Consider the following 24,660-nt stretch of genomic DNA (forward strand, 5'->3'; position numbering starts at 1 on the left):
TGTTTCAGATTTATAGTGATTGCATTATTAGGGGATGTGTGGATGATGTTGATTTTGATTCTATTTTTGACTTTTGCCATTCACATGCTTATGGTAGATACTTTAGTGCAATAGGACTGCTAGAAAAGTTTTGGACTGTGGATTGTATTAGCCTACTTTGTTCAAAGATTTATGAGTTTTGTAAAAGATGTTTGAAATGCCAAAAGTTTTCCTCTTGGGGAAAAAGACATGAGATGCCTGAAAACCCTATTATGTTTTGTGAGATACTTGACATGTGGGGTATTAATTTCATGAGACTATTTCCCTCTTCCTTTGGTTATAACTATATATTACTTTGTATGGATTATGTGTCTAAATGGATTGAGGCTATGCCTACTAAAGTTTGTGATGCAAAGGTTGTCATTAAGTTTCTCAAGTCTCATATTTTTTATAGGTATGGGGTTCTAAGATCATTTATTAGTGACAAAGGCTCCCACTTTTGTAACAAGTTTGTGAGCTAGCTTTTGGCTAAGTATGGGGCAAAGCATAAAGTATCTATACCTTACCATCCCCAAACAAATGGACAAGTCGAGGTATCAAACAAAGAAATCAAGTCCATTTTATCCAGGGTTGTCAATACCAATAGAAAGGACTACAACCTTCATTTGGATGATGCCGTGTGAGCCTATAAGATTGCCTACAAAACCCCTATTAGGATGTCTCCCTTTAGGTTGGTTTATGGAAAGGCGTGTCACTTGCCCACTGAGCTAAAGCATAAAGCTTATTGGGCTATAAAAAAGCTCAATTTTGATGAGGAAGCCACAACTAAAGAAAGGTTATTTCAACTTTAAAAGCTAGAGGAATTAGGGCTAGACTCCTATGAAAACTCAAGGATTTATGAAAAAAAGAACAAGATCCTACATGATAAGATGATAATAAGGAAGGAGTTCAAAGAAGGAGACTTGGTTCTATTATACCAAACAGGATACATACACAAACAAGTTAAGCTCCTCTCTAGATGGGAAGGCCTCTTTATGGTTATTAAAGTTTATCCATATTGTGTCCTACAACACTTACATGAGGCTTCATCCAAAACCTTATAAGTTAATAGGCACCTATGTAAGCTCTACAAAAGGGGATCATAACAAGATGCGGAGGGACATAACTTCAAACCTCCATGACTAGCTTTAAGGTTGTATCTCTCCAACTCACACCCTTTTTTTGCTTTGACTGTTCACTTAGCACACATGTTGAGCACTTTCTAGTATATGCCTGCTGACACTTGTGCACACATGTGGACCACTTGATTCTTACTTGTGATTATGCTTTGTAGTATCTATTTTGAGATTTAAGCGGGAGGGAGATATGACCCTTCCATTAGGTTTAGAATTAGGTTTGTTTTCTTTAGTTTTTTCAAAATAAAAGTGTTTTTTATTCTTGAATTAGGTGTTTGATTTAGGTCCAATGTTTTAAAAAATTTTCCTCTTGCATTTTTCATGCATTCTTTTGTGAAAACATTGTCTAAAGACATATATGTGCATACATTAAGGACAATACATGATTTAAGTATGGGGGGAGACAAAAATATTTGATTTTTGCTTCTTAAAAAAATTTAAAAATTTATAAAATGTTTTGTTTTGTCTTAGGTTTTGTTTTGTCTTGGGTTTTTTGGATTTTTGGAACTTAAACTCTTGAAATGATATTACTTTAGTTGTTTTACCATCTTAAACAAGCTTTCTTTTAAATTGTGTGCAATTGATTAGAGAGGTGAAAACCCTAGTTGGAAGAAGCCTAAACACTTTTATGAGGCTTGTCTTTAGCATTTATGCCCTCTAGAACTTTTTCCTCCCTTAATCAAGGCTGCATCATTGCAATTGTTATAGGGAAGATGATAATGGTATTCATTAAAAATAGCTTAGAGACTTCATAGGCCAACCTTAATGGATTGATCACCGTTTTTGTTAGCCTTTTGAGCCTTTTGTTTATTTTGTTCATTTTTTAAACACTATTCCTATTTTATCATGGATTACATGTATTATTTTTAATTGTGTTTTAACATTCTGATCTTTCTTTAGTTTAACTTAGTGGATATAACTCATTTTCCCATTCTTCATTCTTCTATCATTCTATTCCATTCAAAGAAAAAGTACATTATTTTCCTATTACTTGATACCCAAGATGACTAGAAAAAAAATTTAAAAAAATGATGAGAAAACTAAAAAGAAAAAAAGAAATAAAAAGGAAAAGAAAGAGTTTAAATAAAAGGATTGATACTTGAGTTAAAAGTCACATATTTTGCTCTTTGCTTTTAACATCCATTCCACTTACATTTTCATCCATTTTTCACTTTATATCCACTTAGGGAAGTCATAGAAAGATTTGAATGTTACTGCGTATTTACATTGTGGCCAAGACTTAATTCCTTGAGCCAAAATCTTAGCTTTCACATGCAAATCCAAGAGCATCCATTTCATAGCCACATTACATCCCATTAAAGTCCATTTGATTCTTGAGAACATTTACATATTAGTAGTAGAGAAGTAGAGGGATTACAAGGTTATGGTAGGGCATTTTTGCTAAAGACTTTGGGTAAAATTGTTAAACCCTAGATACTTGAGTGCTTGAGTTCATACATTATCCTCATAAAGCTCTCTATATGAAATTGCATCATTTTAATGGTTTGCTTATGGTTGATAAGGTATTTTAGCTAGGGCAGCAACATCTCCTGTGTTTCTGTGAAAAAATTCCTTGACTTTTAACTCGATTACCCTTGACAAGTTGTTTTATTTTACTTTGTTCCTTGTTTTGGGATTTTGAGAGAGTTTATTTTTTGTTTTAATTTTGCCCGGAGTGCAAAAGGTAAGTGTGGGGAAATTGATAACTCACATTTATTACACACCTTTCCTTATTATTATTGACCAAAAATCATGTTATATTTACCCAAATTGCACACTTATTGCATTAATTGTGACAAATCGCCTAAGTGTAAGATTCTATGCATTAGGGGCATTTTGGTCATAAATTAGACTTTTGAGAAAATTAGCCAAGATGCATTTGTAGTCCAGAAGAATATTATATTTCTCAAACTCTTTTTAGATTGAGAATAATTAATTTCACAATTTGACAATTTTGGAAAGTCAAAATTTCAGGTTGACTTGTTTTCTTACACTTAGGCTAGGTTATTTTTGTGCATGTGTGGGCTTACAATTTTAGTCTATTTCACATGCCCTAAAATCTCTTTTATGATTTCATAATTATCTTTTATTATTTAATTTCATTATGCCACATATTTGAATATTAATTTTAATTGGAAATGCAATTATTATTCATATGCTTTGAACTTTGATTTTATGTGTCACATTTATTTGTGTATGGTTACACACCTTAGATTTGGCACATGAGGACCATCAGATTGGAATAATAGATGAGTCAAGAGGCAAAACACTTGAGTTTCAGGGTGAAACTACAAGTCTTGCATGGTTTTGCATACATTGTACCACACTTTGAATCCACTCACTCTCTTTCTCTCAATTTTCAATTACCTTTAGCTTTATTTAATTCAATTTTCAGACCATTTTCATCTGAATTTTTGTCCATTTGACCTTAGTAAATAATAAAGTTTCCCTAATTCATTTTTCACCCATTTTCTTAACACTAGAATTGGACTCATTCACCTCAGACTTGAATCAAACTATCCTAATTTTATTTTCAGCATTCATTCTTCCATTCACTCATATTTTTTATCCTCCACCCTTTTCCATTCTCTCTCCATTTTCCTTTATCTCCATCTCATTTTCTCTCATCCATATCTCATGATCCAACTATCAAAATCTTAATCTGACTCCACCATTCTTGTTCTTTTATCTCACTCTTCAAACCCCAAGCTTCATTTTCTTGGTTTTGCTTTAAAATCCTCAAGGTGTTCATGAGTATGGTTCAGCCATGGTGGAAGGATTGTGTTCAAATGGGTTTCAAGATGATTAGAGGCTAAATCTATAAGGAGTGCTAAAAGGAAAGGATGCTAGAGGAGTCTTAAATTGCCTCAAGAAAGGTTAAGGGTTATGGCCACTCTCCATTAAATCTAAGTTGATGTAATCTTGTTCTTAAGATTAGGAGCATTATTATATCTTGTTTTTATTGGCCAAAATTGGTATTTAACTTGTTGGTTTAGTATTTTTCCACTTAATTCCCCTTTGTGTAGTTACTGAAAATTTTCTCCAATACATTGTAATTCATATAAATATATGTTTTATGTGTGTTGAATGTGTCTTACATTGGCTATGCATAAATATGTTGGGTTGGTGTTTGATAAAATGTCTTGTGTGTAAAATTATGCATTAGACTTATCATAGGTCGAGCTATACATAAAGGGAACCTAAGGAGAATTTTGATCACCTTAGACTTAACTAAGGAATTGATTAGGGACTTGTACAAAATTGTGTAAGGACTTGGTTAATTGAATTAGTTAGGAAGCCACGCTTATACAAAATTGTGTAAGGGGTTTAATTTGATCAAGAGAGTGGAAATTAACTTAAGCCTAATTAAAAAGAGAGACAAGGAATCTAGCATCCCGCAACTCTTAGGACTATACCTTGAAAAGGGTTAAAACACTCCCATTTTCATTTCATTGGTTAATTAGGTTTTAAATTAAATCTATCTATTTAGTTTAATTAGATAAAATCAATCAACTCTTAATTAGTTTAGCTCACTAGTTTAGCCTTAATTAAATTTAGTTAGCCTTCTTAGTGAAGAATGACCTAGGTTGCTGCTAGTACAGTATTAGTGTTAACTTAGCTATTTTGGAATATAAGCGACATACACTCTCAATGACCTAGGTAGATTGAGCACTTGTGCCATTGCTTGTGAGAATCTGTGCCCTTGGAGTATGGTTGGTAACCCTTAGTAGCAAGGGTTAAAGGTAATTGATGTAACCCTTTGACTTATTTGTTTGTGAAATTGTTTGCAAGTATTTTAATATAACTACATGCATTGTGTTGTGAACTAATAGAGTAGTAGCATTGTGAAAAAGTATGCATGCGGGTGTGTGAGCATTGATTGAAATGAATTTAAGAAGGCATGTGCATTGACATGCATTGCATCTACAAAAATACCTTGGATTATGGTAGGGAGATGTGGCTCTACCATAAGGAGGTCCAGCAAGTCCGAATGATCTAGAGCATAGAGTTTGACTCTGCTAGGGCAGACCTAAAAGAAGAATCCTGATGATCCAAAGTGCAGAGCTTGACTTTGCCATAACAAACCTAGGATATTGAATGATCCATGAGGTTACCCTATACTAGGGTAAGGGATCATAGTGCTACTTTGTATAAGGCTAGGAAGTCTTGATGATCCAGAGTGTAGAGTTTGACTTTGCCATGATTAACCTAAGAGACCACCCATGCGCAAAGAGGATTACCTAGTCTGAGTAGTGGTATGGTGGCCCCTATTCCTTGTAACTAGAAGTCCTAGTCTAAGCTTAGAGATTACTCTGATAAGTGGAACCAAGAGTGCATTGCATAAGCATGATGAGATCGATGACAATGAATTCCTGTATATGCATATGATATTACTTTTATTGATACACATGTTACTTTATTGCTTGTTTATGACTTTATTTACTCACCGGTAATTAGGGTTACTTCCAAGTTATTGGGACATATGTCTCACTCCGTTACTTTTAAACATAAGTGAAGAGAGCAAGAGAAGGTCGGGAAAGGAAGCGAGAATAGAGTAGCTTTATTTGATAGTGGTATGACTACCATTGCATGAAATGAATGTATAAAGTTGTTTATAGAGTTTGAGTTGCCAATTAAGATGCATAAGTGTATGTGAATATAAGAAAGTATATTGTGTTGTGAAAATTTGCTTCTATATATATGGTGTTGCATTATGCTGAGGGCGCCCCAGTAGAGGGTACATGGTAGGCCTAAATGCAAAAGAAGCAAGTGTATGTTATTATGTAACTTGTTCTAATTGTGTATATATGTGTTGATAGTGAATTGTGTAAATATGTGGAAACTTGACACAAAATGGTGAGGTGGAACCCTATTTGAAGGAGTCAAGTACATTTATGATTCTCAACCATATAGTGAGGCGGAGCCCTATATGTAAAAGTTGGAGGGTTAAAAGTGGAACAAGTATAATGGTATATATGTGAATATGTGATGTATGTGTATTCCTCATATAAGTCCACAATTGTGTAATGTAGCATTCAGAGGTCAAAATGGGCAAATGATGTGATATATGTCATCTGTAATGTCAATCAGGTGTATGTGATCTTTTTAGACTTGGTTCAAGGCCTAAAGTGGTCTAATAGGAGAAGGAATGAGAATTGAGCACTTAAGGTATAAGTTTTTGAAAAAAAAAAGTGACTTTTTCAACCCCAAGTGTCCAGTTTTAGATTAGATTGTTAGATCAAGTCTAAATTGTTCCATTATCTAGTATACGTTATAAGCTTTGTGTGGGTGTTTAAATCACTCTAATTGAACGTCAGATGTGAAAATGGCACACAATGGAAGTTCATCATTTTTGCTGATAATTGACAAGAGAAAGCTCGAACTGGCATCGTGATACATGACACAGGATGTCAAGCATGTGGTTCTATGCCATATGCTGCAGTGCATGTATTGCATGCTGCGGTACGTGGCCCCTTTTCAAGATTAAGAATGATGTGTCTTTTTAAGTTGCTTGAATATGTTTGCATTTTTGCTAGCCCTCTTATTTGAATATATGTTTTAAGAAGTCAAGATCTTATGATTTAAAAACAAATAAAGGGATATTACTATGATATTACTGTATTGGTTATTGTTGATTGTGTGATTAGGGATGGTAAAGCTCGGATTGAGTTGGGACTTTACAGCTTGCCTCTTGGCTTCTTGATAATAATTTGGGTTAGTGGCAAAAAGCTCTCATTGCATGCATTCTTTAGGATATGTAGAAATCTAGATATTCAATTTTATATAAAATGATCATGGTGGACTAATTTTAGGTTAATAGTTGAGTGAATGGCATGCTTTTTAAAGTTTAGGATGCATTCTATCACTCCTTAAAATAGAAGGTGATTGACACAGAATGTGAATTGTATCACGTATCCCTTAAGTCTTAAATCAAGAAATTTTTTCAATACTAAAACATAATTAAATTTTATATTAAAGTCATGACACCCTCAATAATATTCATTATAATGAAAGCTTTAATATGTTTTTAGAAATAGGATCTCCTAAAATCTCTAAAATGAAAAATATTACCATATGCATTCAATAGTTTGGAGCTATACTCCCAGCCAGACTCAGTCAATATAATAAAATAAAATTAAGACTCTAACTATAGTTAACATGGAGCACTTAAACATAAAATAAAACACATACTTGAACATTTAATTGTCAAAAGAAAAGGCATTTCCAAAGATAAAATATTCACCCAGTTCAATTGTTAAGCCCCTCAATGATCGACAGGAGGTCCAGTGTCATCTAGTAAATCTGAAACCAAAAATATTTTTCTAATGAATAACATCCCCAAAAATAAAATTTAAAAAAGTAAAATAATAAACTCAAACAATTAAATAAACTAATTAAAGAGATGATAATTTAATATAATAAACTTAATAAATCTATAAATTTTAATCATAACCATAAAATGAGAGTAAACTGAAAGCTGTGTTATTCTATCACAGTTGAAGAAAACAAATTATCTACATGTAAATCAAAGTAATAAATTTACTAATTGAAAGCATTGAAATTTCAAATACCAAATGTTAAGTAAAAATTTAAAATTTTGAGGACTTAACAAAACAAGTAATAAACGTGAACACATAATCCACTAGGGTAAAATAACTAGATGTGGCTTGACCCATGAAAACAAACATGAACACACAGTTCATGAGGGTAAATAAACAGACGTTGTTAAAACCACCAAATAGATGTAGACACAGTCCACGAGAGTAACTAACTAAACATGGTTGAAATCACAAAACAAACATAGGTATAAGACCCACAAATAACAAATGTGAAAATAGAGCTCACGAAAATCAAAGTAGCTAGTCATTGACCAAAGTGCACCAACGGCTAATGAAACTGGCATTAGCAACTAGTGTTCTGCTTAGAGTCCTCTAAAATTATTTTTCAAATATGCGAGAAGAATAGTTTCTTTTGAAATACAATTTACGTTCTCAATATCAAACTCGCATGAATTATTTCAAACTTCAATTCAATACTTATCAAAAATAAAATTTTGTAATTAATGTGCATTATTACATTCATCAGATAACCAAAATTCTCCAAAGCTAATGATGATAATTCATAAATCTTGAAAATATAACTTAGGGAAAATATATGTACATTCCATAACTTAATTATTCCTTATGCACAATTTTTATATTTTCAAAGAATAAAATAATTTAATTAACAACGTATCCAACACTTATCATAGTAATTAAAAATAATCCACATAAAAATGTAATATTCTATAGATGATATTTTAGCAGTGGATTAACTGGAACACTATTTACTTACTTATATAGTTTCCAAGTATCAACTTTCAGTGGTGACAGTAAAAGTCTCCGTTGAAAGTGTGACTTTCTACGACGACATTTGAAGATGCTGCTGAAATAGTAACTTTTTACGGTGATAAGATATAGTCACTGCTAATTGTTATACTTTCAACGATGACAAGTGCATGTCACCGTAAAAAATCACACTTTCAATGGTGACATACAAGTTGTCGCTAAAAGTTGAGAATCAGTGACGACATACAAGTCGCCGCTGAAAGTTGAGAATTAGCATCAACTTTTTAATGTCGCCATTGATTGTCAACATATTTTAAAATATGTTATAATTTGTAAAAAAATCATATTGTAAGTTTCAGCGGCAACATATAAGTCACCGCTGAAAGTTGAGAATCAGCGACGACTCTGTAACACCCTCAAATTTACAAACCGATTTTTCGCAAATTATTAATTCAAGAAATCATTTTTTTTTCATTGAACCCTTATCATACCCTTATCATGGTAGAAAAATTTCTACCATGATACATCCAAGACAATATACCACAGGTCTTAAAATATCTCAAAAAGCAATTAGAACCATGAGGGACAGACATGGTCCTCATAGCATGTTATTTAAATTAGGTCATGAATCAAAAGGGACAGACATAATCCTCTTGGACATATAAATGCATTTAATAAAAAGGATTAGAGTTTACATGCTCCATAGACAAGATATGTCCTAAGTTGGCACAAGATACATTGTATAATCTAAAATAAGAGGCAACGTAAAAGATGGTGTCTCATACACCATAATTATACCTCTGGTGCTTTCTCGGCCGGACTCGCTCCTGTAAAAATATTAACCACGGGGAATGAGACTTAAAAGTCCCAGTAACCAAAAATTAATATGTAATGATGCATGCGGATGTAACTAATCATGCGATTGCTAAGTGGGCACACAAAACATTTAACCGAACAATACTTTCAAACAAACCGAACAAGTATTTAATTTGCATGACTGCACCTTATATCCTCCTTTCGCCATGCTCGGACGCCAAATCACCCGGCCAAAGGTGAGTTGGACCAAGCAACACGCCACTCATTGGGTCCAATGAGGGCTTACCACGTGGTAATAATTAACCGAACAGAAATTCCCATTAACACCATACATTAAAATACCCTGACAAGTCATGCATCATTCAAATATCCAAACAGGAATATATCCGAACAATAATATCTCATCATGATAAACAAAAATAAATTTTTAACCCACTTGACAATAATTTCAAACAAGTATATACAGTATTTATTTTCAATAATTCATAATTTTTCCAAACAATAAAACAACACATAACCATTCACAAACACACTCATCACAACACATTAATAATGGTTACCTTGTGTCTTGAATAACAAGTTCCCCTTCACAACTCCTCTTTCACCACTATCTTTGTTGACACAATCTACATAGTTATTTCATAATACTATATATTAATTTTACATTAAAATAAATAACTCTAATTTAAAGAGTTAGAAAGTCTTAGATCTATAATTCATATTAACACTAATTTAAGATTTATGCCTCATTTAACTTTTCAAATTCTTTTCTAAAATTCTGGTACCCTAATAAACTATTTTTAAGCCTCAAATCACTTCTAATATCACAATTTCATCCTTTTATATTCTAAAAATTCGTCCAAAAATAAATTAAAAATTTTAGAATTGTCCTGAAGCCTCAAATCACCTTTATATAACCTCAAAAATACCTACTCATACTTAAATAAATATTTAATAATCATAGGTTTATCCCTACATCTCAGATTCCACATAAATTCAACCATATAGATCTAGATTTTAACTCAAAAATTCTTAAACATGAGTTTCAATCTCAAGAAAATATTCTATAATATTTATTATATCCCTAAGAGTTTTAACCTATATTTTTACTCCATCATATCATCAGATTAACTATCCTATAGAAAAATCCTAATCAGAATATTTACTCTATCATACAAAATAATCATATCACTAGAAAGCTAATATTATTTAGAAAATAACTATAAAATTAATTTTGTAATTAAATAAATTTTTAAATGCTAATCTAAATAGGAAAGTTAGAACATACCTGAAGACAAAGAAAATAATCCCCCCTTGCGAGAAAAACGCCAAGCAACGTGAGAGGAAGAGAGAAAAATAATATAAAAATGAGATTGTGGTCTCAAAATTATATTAAAAAAAACTATAGGTTCGAATTTAATTATTCAAACCTTTGGGCCAAAAGTTACAATTTCCTCTAAATGGCATCTTAGCCTCTTATGCTTCCTAATGCACACACCCCCCTCCTTTTTATACATGAAGGCACCTCTTCTCTTCCCTCATCTAACAAATGTGGGACTTAGAAACAACAACCTTCCACCCCCCTTTTTTTTGTTCCTTCTACCTTCTTTTTTTTTTTTAAACACACACATAAAAAAAATTATTTATGTATTATATCTTAACTAAATATTGCTTATGTGGTTTTAAATTTAAATTTTTAAATTCATAATTAAATACCTAACCATAATATTATTTCTAAATAACCTCAAATAATATAAATTCCTATTATTATCATTTTTTTTCTCAAAATCTAAATTCCATAATTTCTTTATTATATAAAAAAATCAGGATGTTACAGACTCTTTAGTGTTGCCGCTGATTGTCAACATATTTTAAAATATGTTATAATTTTTTTAAAAAGTTATGTTGTAGGCTTCAGCAGTGACATACAAGTCGCCACTGAAAGTTGAGAATCAGTGGCCACTTTTTAATGTCGCCACTGATTGTCAACATATTTTAAAATATGTTATAATTTGTAAAAAAATTATGTCATAAGTTCCAGTGGTGACATACAAGTCGCCGCTAAAAGTTGAGAATCAGTGGTAACTTTTTAGTGTCGCCGTTGATTGTCAACATATTTTAAAATATGTTATAATTGGTAAAAAAATTATGTTGTAAGTTTTAATGACGACATACAAGTCACCACTGAAAGTTGAGAATCAACAATGACTTTTTAATGTCATCGTTGATTGTCAAAATATTTTAAAATATGTTATAATTTGTAAAAAAAATTATGTTGTAAGTATGTCACCGCTGAAAGTTGAGAATCAGCGGCGACTTTTTATTATCGCTACTGAAAATGAGACTTTTAGCGACAACATTGAATGTCGCCGTTGAAAGTTTGATTTTGTATTATCATCATAATTTTTCATTTTTATTTATCTAATATTTAACATTGTAAGACATTAATTTTGTTGTATTATTGTAATTTTATAATGAATATATAAAATGACATAATGAGTTTTTATTTAATACATTCTATAGTTGAATTGTAACTTTAAGATAAGGTTAAGGTATTATTTAATGCTAATGAGCTAAAGTAAAGAATTAAGCCAAACCATATTATTTTACGTGTGTGTTTGTATTAAAAAATGTACAACTAAGGTTAAGATTCAACTGATGTCAACAAACTAAGTTAGAAGAAAGTTAGTAAATGTAATATGATTTGCATTTGGATATGTTTTCTTTAGAAGTTTGTTAGATAAACTGAAATTTGTTTGGATAATTTTATTTAAAAGCCAGTTGAGATCTTTAATGGCCAAAATAAGCATGAAATTTTTAATATATATTTTTTGACTAATTAATAAATAAAACAAGTTAAATTTAAAATTATAACTAATAAGTAAAAAATCTTCAATATTTAAGATAGAAGAGAAGAGAGAGAAAGCATAAGTCATCGGATCAATGTAGAAGCCAATAATACTACTTGTTTATAATAATTAAACATGCAATACTTAACTTATTCATTCATAGAATAATATTTCATCTAATCTAATTTTTTAATTTAAATTCTACATTTAACATTAGTAACTTTAAAGCTTAATAATTTTTTTTGAAACATAAATAATTATAAACTAATGTATAATCATCATTATTTTTACTATTTATTCTTAAATATTTTTTATATTATAATTATAAATATGAATATTAAAATAATAATATAACAACCTCAAGAAGTAAAAAAAATTAAAATAAATAATACAAATGATATTGTATCAATTATATTTATAGTTTACTTTAAACAAAATAAATAATATAATTTGTAATTTTATAAATTAAAAGAATTAAATTGAAGTATTTAAGGATAGTAATGATATTTTATAATATTTAATATTTAATATGTGTGTGTGTGTGTGTGTGTATTTAATTATGCAATAATAGATTACAGGTTCATTCCAGCTCAGTGGCAAAATGGTTGGACACAAAAGGAGGAGGTCATAAGTTCAAACCTTGGAGAAGACAACTTTCAAAATGGAAATATAAATTGGTGACATAATGAAATGTGGCGCGTGGTGAGAGCGACACATGATGAAATGTGGCACGTGACATAGTGCCACGTGGCGTGAGGTGGGGGTGACATGTAGAGGATGAGATAGTGCCACATGGTGCGAGGTAGGGCCCTATGTAGAAGGTGACATGGCACCACGTGGCGTGAGGTGGGGTGCCACGTGGTGTGTGATGAGAGCGACACATGGAGAGTGACATGGTGTAACGTGGTGTGAGGTGAGGGTGACATGTGGAGGATGACATGGCACCACATAGTGCGAGGTGAGGCCTTATGTAGAGGATGACATGGTGCCACATGGCATGAGGTGGGGCACCACGTGGACGGTGATGTGGTGCTATATGTGTAAGTGAACCAGTATTAGTTTTTAGCAGTGATAAAAAAGGCATTACTAATTGGTAGCTTTCACAGCGATAAATATCGCCACTGATACTTAACATTTAATGGTGACAAATTAGTCACCGCTGATGTATGGTTTTTGTGGCGACAAAATGTCACCGTCGATTTTCAACTTTTAATGGTGATTATTATTTGACTGCAACAAATTTTCTTTTCTACGGCGACATTTGTCGCTGCCGATTTTCAACTATCAACGGCAACTTTTATTGTCACCGCAGATTGAATCAACAAGAGCTCTTACGGCAACATTGTTGTGACTTTTTGTCACTACTAAAAGTTTTCAGTGGTGACTTTTTGACTTTCTGTCATGACTAAAAGTTAATTTTTTTATAGTATATATGCCCTAATTTACCATACTTATAGCAAGCCCAACACCTTCAAGGATGAGATTTTCCATAAATTTTGCACTAAGGTGTCCTTCCAATACTCAAAGTTGGAGATGGAACATTCGATGCTTGCTTCGAAGACTGTGGAGGCCCAATTCTCACATCCACACCTCTCTACACAGGTCGAGACTGAAATTCTCTACTAAAACCTCTCTTTCCAAAAGAACTAGAACTACCCACACTGAACCCAAGCCTCTTAGAAATTATGCCTATTAGACCTAAAGGAGATGAAAACCTCCCCATACCATCTAATCTCCTCTCGATATCTACCTCCCTGCCATGCCTAACTGCTTGTAACATCCTAAATTTCTTAATCCTGTGATTAGTGGTTAATTAAAATAAATCAGTAATTTGTGTGGGATTAGAGATTTAGATGATTACTTAATTATTTGACTTGTTAGTGTATTGTATGAACAGATACAGGTGGAAGGAGTGCATTTCAGGTTGAAGCAAGTGTGCTTGATAAGAATAAATCTCATTGTGCCATGCGCCGCAGCTTATAGACCAGAAATTGCCTTTATAAGTCGTGAAATTTTAGAAATTTCATATAGGTAAAATTAAAAAACATGTGAAAGGAGTAGAGGAGAAGGTTTGAGAAGCTAGAGCAAGATATTTCAAGCTGTTGGAAGGTGATTCAGATCGATAACTTATCAGGTAAGCTACGTATAACTAAAATGAGTTTTTGGTCAAATTAGACTAAATGATTAAAACGTGTCAAATGTATTTAGATTGGCATAATAGACAAGTGAGTAGAGGAAGAAGCTTGAGATAAGCGGTTGTGGTTGTTGAAATCCATAGGTAACCTTTCTAGTGACAGAAGAGTTGAGGTAACTAAATAACTTCCTTTGTTTGATTATTTATTGTAACTATTTGCTAGTATGCTATGTAGCACATGAAATGATTTTAAATTAAGTATGTTTTATAGCATTGTGTGATTGTTGTGTGAAATGGCTTTTAGTTGAAATAACACATTAAAATGTGTGGTTTTAAATGGAATGTATTATATATATATATATATATATGCTATGTTCAGAAAGGAGTAAAATGGTAAATAGGAACCTAAAATGGATCAGAAAGCATGATTATAAGGATGAGAGTTCACCGAGTAAAGGAGATGATAAATATCATATAGTAAGGTTTTCTCAGTACCCAATAGGGTGTAGTGTTGGAAACAATTCTCTTTAGTGCCTTGTAAGGTGTGGTGTTAGAGAAAATCTCCTTAGTGCCTATTAAGGTGTGGTGTTGGAGATGTGAGATTCCTTAGTGTATTTATGATACATTGTGTGTATTGGGGAAAACCATAGTCTGTATATATGTTAGGACATCTTTGACTGGATGATTCTACCACTGCAAGTGAGCTCAAGGCCAATAAGAATGTACATTAGTCTGAGCTCTAATTTAACATCTGAGAACCTTTTTATTACTATTGGGCAAGAATAAAAACCCTCTAATTCTATTGATTCAATTTCCCCATAACTCATTTTTAGAGAAATTTGTGTAAAATGGAAGGTAAGAGTTATATGAAGCTTACCTAGCAAGTTACTGATCTAAATCACCTTCCACCGCTCCAAAATAGCTTGACTTAGCCCTCAGCCCTTCTCCTCTCTCTATCTCGTGTGTTTCTCAATTTTTTTCCTCTGAATTTTCTAAAATTTCATGACTTATGTGTGATTTTTTGGTCCATGTGCCGCAGCACATGCAACGCAAGCGGCGGCATGTGGCATAGTAAGATTTATTCTCACCACGCACACTTGCTTTAACCCGAAATGCACTCCTATCACCCATATCTGTTCATACAACACACAAACGAGTCAAAATACTAATTAATCATTTGAATCTCTAATCCCACACTAATTTTGACTTCACCCTCGATTAACCTCTAAACTTAGGATTAAGAAATTCAGGATGTTACACTCAAAGTACACACAGCTTCAATGACTCAAGCTGGTCCAGGCTCTCTTCCCTTGCCCTATAAACATGAAACCATGGGGGGTGAGATAAAAATTTCAGTAACAGAATAACTCACTCCTATTGACTATCACATGCAACTATATGAAAGTAAAGCATTATATCATTTAGTATAACATATCACATATTCCATCTTCTATTTACAACCACATGTATCCATACATAACTTTTCACCACTTTCTCACTTATAACAGCATATTACATCACATAGCATTCCATAGCATGATCACTATTGACCAAACCTCTAAATCACCCTGACACGAAACCATAGGCTCACCTTAGACCAATGTACACTTTCATTAGCCTTGAGCTCACCTTTATTGGTAAAATCACCCAGCCAAAGGTGTTCTACTCACTTTTGAACGATAGTTTCCACCAATACACACAATGGGTTGTTGTTGACTCCAACACCATATCACATAGACACTACGAAGTCTCAAATCTCTAACATTACACCTCAATAGGCACTAAGGAGATCTTCTCCAACACCGCACCTTAAAAGGTACTAAGGAGGTATTTCTCCAACACCACATCTTGTCGGTACTAAGGAGAATATGTTATATGGTCTTATCACTACCTCTCTACTCAAGTGAATTCCCACCCCTATGATCATACTTTCCGAACCTTTTAAGGTTTCTTATTACAACTTTATATGTTTTATCATATATATATATATATATTAACATATCATTTAAAATCACCTATTCCAATACTTTTATTCTATCAAAAGTTATTTCATGCAACATTCACACAATGTTATAAAACATGATTAACTCAAAAATCTTTCATACACTACATAACATACTAACACACAATTACAATAAACAGCCAAACAAAGAAAGTTATTTAGTTATTTTAACCCTTCTGTCACTAAAAAGGTTACCCGTGGATTTCAACTACCACAATAGCTTATCTCAAGCTTCCTTTCTCTACTCACACGTCAATATGCCAATTTGGACATATATAGCACATTTTAGTCATTGGTCAATTTTGACCAAAAACTCATATTTATTACTTAGGACTATATTCATCCGTAAACTCTTTTCCATTTATGCATTTTAGGTTCATTACTACCCGATTACTACTTTACATCATCTCAACCAGTCTTGTTTCACTTAAACATGATTTTTGCCCTAATCTCTCTCTCTCTCTCTCTAAGAGCCAAATTAAGCCTATAGGCTTAAAGCTCTACTGTCTAGCTTTAAACCAATCGCAAAACTCTAATTTAACTCCCAATAACATTTTTATTACTATTAGGGAAGAATCAAGCCCCTCAAATTCTACCAATTTAATTTTCTTATAACTCATTTTTAGAGAAATTTGTGTAGAATGGAAAGTAAGAGTTATACATAACTTATCTGCTAAGTAACTAATCAAAAACACCTTCCCATGACCTAAAAAAGCTTGCCCTAGCACACCCTTCACTTTCTCAACTCTCCTTTTGTGTGTTCTAAAATTCTCTTCTTTGAAATTTCTGAAATTTCATGACTTAAGAAGTCATTTTCTAGTCTATATGCCATGGCACATGCAGCACAAGCTATAACACGTGGCACAGTGAGATTTATTCTTACCACATACATTTGCTTCAACTTGAAATGAACTCCTTCCACCCATGCCTGCTCACACAACATCCCAATGAATCAAACTATCAAGTAATCATCCAAATCTCATAATTACACATTAATTACCACTTTCCCCTCGGTTAACAACTAATCACAAGATTAAAAAATTCAAGATGTTACATATCTCTACTCTTTTGAGAACATTATCTTTAAGAGGAATCTTCTAAGAAACTCTAGGGAAGCTAATATGGTGGCAGATTGGATTTTTGAAGGAATTGTGTCTTTTAGATTGGGTTGCTTGGCCTCCAATTCCTTTATTTAATATTTTGTCGAATGATCAATCTTGTTTTAGAGATTCTGATTAATGTTTTGTTTTCTTCTTTTGTTCTTATTTTGTTTGTTGTGAGACTCATTTGCTTAATAGAATCTCTTTCTGATGGCAACCAAAAAAAAGTCAAATTATATTATCATCATCTTGGAAACCTCATATTTTCCCTAGTTAACTAGGGTTATTGAAGTATATTAATTGTATTTTATGCATTGCAATTAATGACCAATGCTTGAACGGTGTGTGCTGTGCTGTAGAAATTAGTAACATCAGAAACTATATATAGTTAACAGGATCTAAGTTTAAATTCTCAGTTATGGCAAATCTCAAATCAATCGAATCATAGTTATTAAATTAACAACAGAAAAAATCACATTAACTATGTACCATCACAAGCTTCTGAAGTGGATGCCTGACCTTGCCAGCCAGCCTGACTAGGAAGATCATGTTTCCCAACCTTGTGCTTCTTCATGTATCTATCCAGAGCATGGGTGACTAACCCTAGCGACGCACTATACAGTTTTGTCACATTGTTCAATGGCACATTCAGTGCCTTGGCAATGCCACTCTGGGTTGCCTATCTGTCGTAACAAGTGTCATGGTTGATCGCCATGATAAGGTGATCCAAAAAATCATAGAAAATGATTTTAACAATTACAAGAAAGGACCAACATTTCTATAAGTTTTAAGGTCATTCCTTTTCTGTAATTTATGATCAACTAATAGTCAATGTCAATATTTGTTAAAGGCAAGAACAATATTCACCATTTCTATAACACACGTAGTCAGGTAGACTTTACATCACCTGAATTCGTAAGACTCACCCGACTATTTTTGGTTATTTTATTTTGTCTTATTGTGTGTGTGTGTGTGTGTGTGTGTAAAGAGAGATTAATTAAATATGTTGTTGAGTTTCATATATACATACATTTGGGGTGATATTCAGGATATAAGATATAGAATGTTACAAATTTAGAGAAGCTTGCGTGAGCCGTCTTGACAACGAAAGATTTTAAGACAGCCTCTTGTGTATGGATTAGCAGGCTTCATTAGTATGTGTCTTCTGTGTATACTTTGGAAGCCTTCTTCATAATAATTAACGTCTTTTGCTTCTTCCCCACCAACCACCTCAATGGTCATCATCATTGAGAATACCAACACAGCACAAAGCAACAGTACTACTCTCTTCATTGCTTTTGACATAGCCATATTATTCGATCTCCAGAAGCAATCCCACTTTCTTTCTTATGTTTCTTCAAGATTCTTGCTTAATTATATTCTCTGCCTCTAACACGTGTGTGTGTGTGTGTGTGTGTGTGTGTGTACTCAAAAAAACGTTTTGTCTATTATAAGCTATGCATTCAACTGCATTCCCATATTATCTTCTCGTTCTATATTACTTGGTTATAACTTAACATGGGAATGGCATACTCTTTTTGTTTCATTTCAATAACAGAATTCAGTTTCTTCTTTTTTTCTTAATATATTCTACTGCCACGAGATGGTAACAATATAATAGTCCTTTTAAAAAAAAAAAAAAAAAACTCTGTAACATGTTACTTCCTTAAAAAAAAAAAAAAAAAAAGCCCAGGCAAATATACTGATTAAATCGACGGATTTGTTGAGAAGAAACAGAACAACTAATTTCTAAAGGTAACTACAAGAAACCAACAGTGGTCTAAATATTTTTCCAACTCTCCACCTTTTATATGCTCAGTCTGTGGAAAGAAAATTAAACTGGAGAGGAAAATACACACACACATGAATGAATGCGCTTGAGTGATAACGTGCATAGATAGAATTGGTGTGTTTGCTATTAAGATTTCTCTCTGAAATCTAACCCCTTGATAACTATAAGGCGAAGGTGCAAGGTACAAGAAAGTTATTGGTTAGAGCAAGAAATTAAATAAGAAGATAACTATCATGATAATAGCTACTTAACTAGCTTTGCAATAATATGAAATTTTCCTATGACTACATCACGAGGTTCGGATCCTTGTGAATTAAGTAAGAAGAATTTGAATGGTCTTGGCCTCTTGAGATAACAATAAATTAAATGAGATCCTGTTACATTACTTGATAGTAAATGGATTCTTATTACACTACACAACAGAACAACAAATAAACCAACAATTTCCATATATATCTTCCTAATTAATTAATCTAGATAATCACAATCCTCCATTGAAAGGTATATCAGCATAAGGAATCCATGTCTCTCCCAATGTAAACTGAGACACAGTAAAGTTAAAAGCTTCTTCAGCATTCAAAACATAATACCCTCCCCATTGAACTCTCTTACTCGTAATAGCCCCAGGACCATAATTACCAAACTCACCATAAAACAACGTATCTAACCCTAATGTCCCATTCCACTCTAACCACCCACGAGGCTGAACAAAGTCTCCGATATAAGACTCCATCACCACGGTTCGTGAATATTCCTTCCACGGCCGGCCCAGGTAGGTGAGTGTCGAGCTGTTGCTGCCACTGGCATTGTCATCGTCATCGGAAAGAAAGGTGCAGTTTTGGATGGCGATGCCGGTGTTTTGGTTGGGGTCGATGCGGCCTTGAGCGGTGACGGTGTTCTTCTGTCGAGGTAGAGGGGTTCGAGTGTGGATGTTGCAGTTCTGGAAGACGGCCGCGGCGTTGCCAAAGATGAAGTCGACAGTGCCGTAGATGAGGCAATCGCGGTAGAACTGGCGGAGAGTGTGGACGTAGAGTGTGTCTTGGTAACCTTCGAAGCTGCAACGATAGAAAATGGAGAGGTCGGCGTTGTTCCTGACTGCTACTGCTTGGTGCTTCTCGGGACCTGCCGTGTTCCTGAAGGTAACGTCCACTGCTACAAATCTATCGCCGGACACAGCTGCATTGTTGTTAAAATAAATATTTTAGAACTCAAACTCCAAAGTGGCCGTAAAACTAATACTTTTGTCCCTTTTCAATCAATTAAAACTCATTCCCCCAACTTGGACTATCACTCAACTTATATAATTTTGACTTGATTCCTATAATTTTTGACTGGATGAAAATTGATTCCTATAATTTTAATCATTTAAAACATTAGTCTTTAACATTAAAAAAAACTGTAATTAATCTTTTGAATTTACTTCTAAAATGTAGTGGCGAACGGCTAAAAATATAAGTTGGATCAAGTAAAATTAAAGTGATGTGGCTGAATTTTAATTGAATCAAAATTAAAACACAGCCAAAATATAGGGACTAATTTTTAACTGAGTAAAAATTATAGAGACCAATTATGATTAATTTTCTGAAATTATTAAAATTTTATTTTTTTTAAAAGAGAAAAATTATAATGTGGTTAAAGATGGGCTGACCTTTGGGACAAACATGCGTTGATCAATCAATTTAGGTATTAAAAATTAAATCAGCCATTAAATTGATTAAGCCACTGATTCAAGACTTAATAGTCAAAACTATAGTAGAATAGTGATACAAACTTAGTTTTTACTTATCAAAAATGGTAAAATTAAGTTTAACCGCCACTATATTGTATTTTGAACCCCCATTTACTTTGTTCTAGATCTGTGCTTAATTGGGCGACTAAACCCAGATATCCATACTCATTTACGAGGGATGAATGAAACAATAATATATATTCTGGGAGATAGCACAGTAAGAAAAACACAAATAATTAATGATGAGGGAGAGAAAACCAAGAGAGAGAAGGGGAGATTGGTACCAAAAGTTGAGGAATTGTAAGTAGTCCAACCATCAACGACACTGTGATCGCCGGTGATGACAGTGCGACCAATGCCATCACCAATAAGCAAGACGTTCTTCTTGTGAATGGGCACCAAAACGTACTCCTCGTAGTATCCTTCTTTTGCGTATATGACGAAGTAGCCATCTTGAGGCCTCGTGTTGCTCGGAGCAGCAGCAATGGCGTCTCCGATGGACGTGAAGTTGTCTGAACCTGAAGGGCTCACAACAATGAACTCGTTCAGCAGAATTCCTTCCTCTAATGGGCTCTCTTCCATTATCCTTTCCTTTCTGTTGCTGCCATACTTGCCCCGAAGAAGCTGCAGTACCCAAATCATGATATTTCTCAGCTTTATTAATTATAATGTCATACCATATAAAGTAAGGGTTACGGGGCTTTTTTATGTCTTTTTCTAATCTCCTTTGTAATGTTCGTCTTTCCATTACCAATTTTGATTGTTTTTCTTTTTCGTTTAGTTTGTTGGCTTGTAAATTTTGAAGTCCTAAATCAATAGAGTTTTGTATTTTTCATATGATTTTTTTAAAAAATATCAAAATCACATACTTTTATATTTTAAAAATCATAAAAAATACAAAAATATACTATTTCAAGATTTCAAGATATTAAAATATTTCTTATTTCTATATAAGCCAATAATCTAAAGAAAAAAAGACAATCAAAGTTGAAAAGGCTAGATATTACAAAGAATATTATGAATAAAAACATTTGAGGCCCCTAGCCTAGTAAAGTGTAAATATGCTTTATTAGAGTAAGAGGAAAAAAAAAACAAGAAAAAATCTCTTGAACATCAAAATGATCATAAAATAAAATATAAATCAACATGAACATATATATAGGGATCATAATTTAGTCTTTTAATTTTGACTCAATCATCAATTTCATTCTATGAACTTAATCTTTATCAATCAAGTTTATAAAAATTTATAACCACACATAATTAGTCTAATAGAATAAAAGTTATTATATATAAAAAATAAATTTGTATCAAAACCCACGATATTTATAAATTATGAACAGATGGGCTTTCTTTAATATTGATTAAGCTTTTTGGACAAATCTCACGTTATTTTTATTTCGTCAACAAATTATTGACAAAAGTAAAAGAACCATATATCATGCAAGAATAGCGGAGGAACGCACCATCCTACAAAATAATTGGTGGCACGTGCATTCTCTGATGGCAATGCTTGAGGAAAACAAAACCCACGTGACGTGAGTTCATATTCTGATGAGTCTCACATGCTTATTATTATGATAACATGTGGATTGTTCAAATCTAGTTTATGGCTGGTTCAAATCTAGAAATTTTAAAATGTACTTTTTATATAATAAGTTTATTTTTTTAAAAGAGAGAGCTATGAAATTATCTTTATTTTAGATTATGTACCTGAAAAAATTTTGAAGTCTAACAATAAAATTAGATTCAATCTAGATTGTCAAAATTTAATCTATACAGTTTAAATTGATTTGAAGATGAGCACCCCATGGAGTGTACTCCCTTTAGGCATCACCTTATAACCTTAATTTAAATTAAAAAATATATAATTATTGGTCCATATAATTTTAATGTATTTTGATATAGGTTCCTATTGTTGTTTTTCCATTAATTGCTTCATGTCTCTTTAGTTTACACTGTTTGTAATGTTAGCTGCTCTATTATTGAATATACCAAAAACAATGAGATAACAATATAACAGTATTAAATATGCCAACATGTAACTGTAGATCTGTGCTGAGGTGGCATTATGATTCAACATATTAACAGCGTTGTCTATCCTGTCCTGTTTCATGTTTCAATATGTTGAATCCTAATTCAATCTCAACATATATTAATGATGTTATAGTATTAGTCAAAACTCAGCATATTTAACATTGTTATAGTATCACCTCATCATTTTTTTTGGACATATTCAAATATAGAGTGACTAACGTTGCAACAAGGTAAACTAGAGGGACTTGAAGAGACCAAAAAAAATTACAAAGACCTATAGGACCAATAATTATATTTTTTTCCATTATATTAAATTAATACAGAAACTTGCAGCTTTCAGAGTTGTATTGCAACCAGCCCATTAGCCTATGCATGCATGTGGTTGATTTAACCAATTACTTACTACATATATGAATATATAAATTTCAATTTAAATCCATGAATAGATTCAAGTCAAATAATAATGTCTTGGAAGCCTCAAATTAGTCATAATTAATTGAAGTACATTAATAGTATTTTACATATTGAAATTAATTATCAATCTTCGAATGGCGTGTGCATGTGTTGTACAAAATAGTAACATCAGAAATTATCCATAATAAACAGGATCTAAGTTAAATTTTCAGCTATGGCAAATCTCTAACCAATGGAATCATAATTATTAAATTAACAACAGCAAAAAAAAAATTCAAATTAATTACCTTGACAAGCTTCTCAAGTGGCTGCCTGACCTTGTTAGCCTGACTAGGAAGACCATGTTTCCCAACCTTATGCTTCTTCATGTATCTATTCAGAGCGTGAGTGACCAGCCCCAGCGACACACTATATAGTTTGGTCACATTGTTCAATGGCACATTCAGTGCCTTGGCAATGCCACTCTGGGCCGCCACCAACCCATCGTAACAAGTGTCGTGGTTGGTCGCCACTGCGCTGAGATATGTCTGGATCTCCTTCAAAAGCTCCGGGCTTGATGCTTCCACAGTGTTCAGCTCAGACTTGACGGACTCCAAGTAACCGACGTTCAGTTGGTTTAGCTCCGTGCAGTCAATCAATGCAGCAGTCTCTTCACGGTTAAGAGGAGAAGAAGAGGAATTGCGACTTTGCTTTTTGAGGAATTTGTTGAACACTTTGACGAGTTTCTTGGCTTGCTTTAGACTTTGCTTGATTGAGAACTTGCCAAGTGAATAAGGATCTGATGGCGAGTAACGAATGGCTGAGAGAATGGAACGACACAGTTTTGGGTATAATGTGGACTTGCAGGCTACGGAGGGGGGAGGAGGAGGAGGAGGAGGTTGAGCTAGGAGCAACAGTGGTGGTGTGAAGAAGAGGAAGAAGAGAAAGAGAAGGGAAGTGAAGAGAGGAAGGAATGACATAGTAGTGAGATATAAAGCTTGATGATTATGAAGCTAGCTAGGGTTGATAATGTTGATGACGTTTTGATATATTTGATGAGACTGCTTGTAAAGAAGGTGATGATGGAATGGGGTTTTATAGGGAAGAAAGGAAGAAGAAGTTAAGAGCGAGCATGTGAAAGCGCGTGGAGAATTATTATTAATGAGGATTAAAGACTATGTGGGGAGTACGAGTTGTCGGTTTGAGTAAGACACAAACGGAGATAAATTTAATGAGTTCCTAAGTATGAGAACGTGCAAGGAAATTCTTGAATCAATTCAAGAAGCGTTTACCTCAATTAATAAGAAGTGCATTAGGTGGTAAAGG

The 24,660-nt window shown here is 33.1% G+C and overlaps 1 protein-coding gene across 1 annotated transcript; it reads right to left on the reverse strand.

The window, feature by feature from the left end:
- Positions 1 to 19,550: 19,550 nt before the first annotated feature.
- On the reverse strand, positions 19,551 to 24,383 carry LOC129314636 (probable pectinesterase/pectinesterase inhibitor 25). The gene is made up of 3 exons (XM_054958120.1): positions 23,643 to 24,383; positions 21,189 to 21,528; positions 19,551 to 20,351 (listed from the first exon to the last, which is right to left on the reverse strand). Exons 1-3 carry the CDS (start codon positions 24,312 to 24,314, stop codon positions 19,657 to 19,659), a joined length of 1,707 nt encoding a protein of 568 aa, XP_054814095.1. The 5' UTR covers positions 24,315 to 24,383; the 3' UTR covers positions 19,551 to 19,656.
- Between the last annotated feature and the right edge of the window lie 277 nt (positions 24,384 to 24,660).

Source organism: Prosopis cineraria, unplaced genomic scaffold, assembly GCF_029017545.1.
Source record: "Prosopis cineraria cultivar Desert tree isolate PC_DT_omini unplaced genomic scaffold, ASM2901754v1 PC6, whole genome shotgun sequence".
Classification (NCBI taxonomy): Eukaryota; Viridiplantae; Streptophyta; class Magnoliopsida; order Fabales; family Fabaceae; genus Prosopis; species Prosopis cineraria.